Raw genomic sequence first — 2500 nt, 5'->3', positions numbered from 1 at the left:
CACCCTCTCATTTCCCCTTCCACTCCATCCCCCTTTCCCTCTCTTTTCGCTCACAACGAAATTAATATGAATAAATATGAAAACATGAAGGGCTTTCATTATTCACATAGCACATGCAGTGGAAAGCTGGCATTTGTATTTACGTTTAATCACACGGATCCACGTTGCAAATAGCTACATCAAAATTGCATAACGTATATTGAAACTGATAAAAAATGCAAGCCATATGACAGTGACGTCACATGCAGGTACAGGTAGATTTGATATAATCAACTGTTTTTTTGTTTTTTTTTCTCATTGTCATTTTAAGAACGATTTAGAAAATAGACCCTTTCATAGTAATTACAGTAAAAGCATTTGGTGAATAGGATTATTTTTCTTTTTTTCTTTTTTTAAGATAATGTCGGCAATCAAACGTGGTTATCAAGCCATTGATTTATTTTAAAACTGAATCTCACTCGCCACAATCAAACAGTCATGTCACTCATTACAAGTATTAATCATCTCACTTATCATAAACATCCCTCACTTCCTCATCACAATCATCATAAACATCACTCACTAACTCATCACAATCATCATAAACATCACTCACTTCCTCATCATAATCATCATAAACATCACTCACTTACCCATCACAATCACCATAAACATCACTCACTGACTCATCACAATCATCATAAACATCACTCACTTACCCATCACAATCACCATAAACATCACTCACTGACTCATCACAATCACCATAAACATCACTCACTGACTCATCACAATCATCATAAACATCACTCACTAACTCATCACAATCATCATAAACATCACTCACTGACTCATCATAATCATCATAAACATCACTCACTTACCCATCACAATCACCATAAACATCACTCACTGACTCATCACAATCATCATAAACATCACTCACTTACCCATCACAATCACCATAAACATCACTCACTGACTCATCACAATCACCATAAACATCACTCACTGACTCATCACAATCATCATAAACATCACTCACTTACCCATCACAATCACCATAAACATCACTCACTAACTCATCACAATCATCATAAACATCCCTCACTTCCTCATCACAATCATCATAAACATCACTCACTAACTCATCACAATCATCATAAACATCACTCACTTCCTCATCACAATCATCATAAACATCACTCACTGACTCATCACAATCATCATAAACATCACTCACTGACTCATCACAATCACCATAAACATCACTCACTTACTCATCACAATCATCATAAACATCACTCACTGACTCATCACAATCATCATAAACATCACTCACTTACTCATCACAATCACCATAAACATCACTCACTTACTCATCACAATCATCATAAACATCACTCACTTCCTCATCACAATCACCATAAACATCACTCACTTACTCATCACAATCATCATAAACATCACTCACTTACTCATCACAATCATCATAAACATCACTCACTTCCTCATCACAATCATCATAAACATCACTCACTGACTCATCACAATCATCATAAACATCACTCACTTCCTCATCACAATCATCATAAACATCACTCACTTACTCATCACAATCATCATAAACATCACTCACTGACTCATCACAATCATCATAAACATCACTCACTGACTCATCACAATCACCATAAACATCACTCACTGACTCATCACAATCATCATAAACATCACTCACTTACCCATCACAATCACCATAAACATCACTCACTGACTCATCATAATCATCATAAACATCACTCACTTACTCATCACAATCATCATAAACATCACTCACTTCCTCATCACAATCACCATAAACATCACTCACTTCCTCATCACAATCATTAGATTATTATTATTATTATTATTATTTATTCATCATTAGATTCACCACAACTCACCACAGCCGCCACGATGACTATTCTCCCCGGTTGAAGTGACGCGATGAGATGAGCCAGATTGACATGTTCCGCCGGTTGAGATGTCAGGAATTTCTGCGCCCTCATCACGTGCCCTTCACATGGGTGCATGACTATGACATGCACGCCCGAATGAGGCCGTTTGGAGGCGCTGCTTCCGGTGCCGCCCACGCTCTCGTAGATCTGGGGAAGGAGGCCACGGGGGTATGGTGACGATGGTGCTGGTGGGAACAATGGTGGTGATGACAATGAGGATTATAATGATAATAATAATAATAATAATAATAATAATAATAATAGTCATAATAATGATGACTATTATTAATTATACACGGGGTATGGTGATGATGGTGCAAGTCAATGGTGCTGGTGGGAACGATGGTGGTGATGACAATGAGGATTATAATGATCATTACTGAAATGATAATCGTGATAATGCTACCAATGGCAATGATGATAATAAGGAAGGATAATGGTTGCCATAGTCATAATAATGATAATAATAATGATGACAGTAGTAATCATAATAGCAATAATAATTATGATAATGATAATGATGC

At 36.8% G+C, this 2500-nt stretch overlaps 1 protein-coding gene across 1 annotated transcript in view; it reads right to left on the bottom strand.

Moving 5' to 3' along the window:
• LOC122262107 (protein O-linked-mannose beta-1,2-N-acetylglucosaminyltransferase 1) overlaps window positions 1-2500 on the bottom strand; it is a 23834-nt gene that overhangs the window by 13327 nt on the left and 8007 nt on the right. Inside the window, exon 4 of the mRNA XM_086531845.1 lies at window positions 1923-2123. Within this exon, the coding sequence (XP_086387971.1) occupies window positions 1923-2123 (201 nt within the window). The remainder of the gene's footprint in view (window positions 1-1922; window positions 2124-2500) is intronic.

This window comes from Penaeus japonicus, unplaced genomic scaffold (genome assembly GCF_977035675.1).
Source record: "Penaeus japonicus unplaced genomic scaffold, GWHDUDI00000001_assembly GWHDUDI00000036, whole genome shotgun sequence".
NCBI lineage: Eukaryota > Metazoa > Arthropoda > Malacostraca > Decapoda > Penaeidae > Penaeus > Penaeus japonicus.
This window is presented reverse-complemented; position numbering and strand designations above follow the sequence as displayed.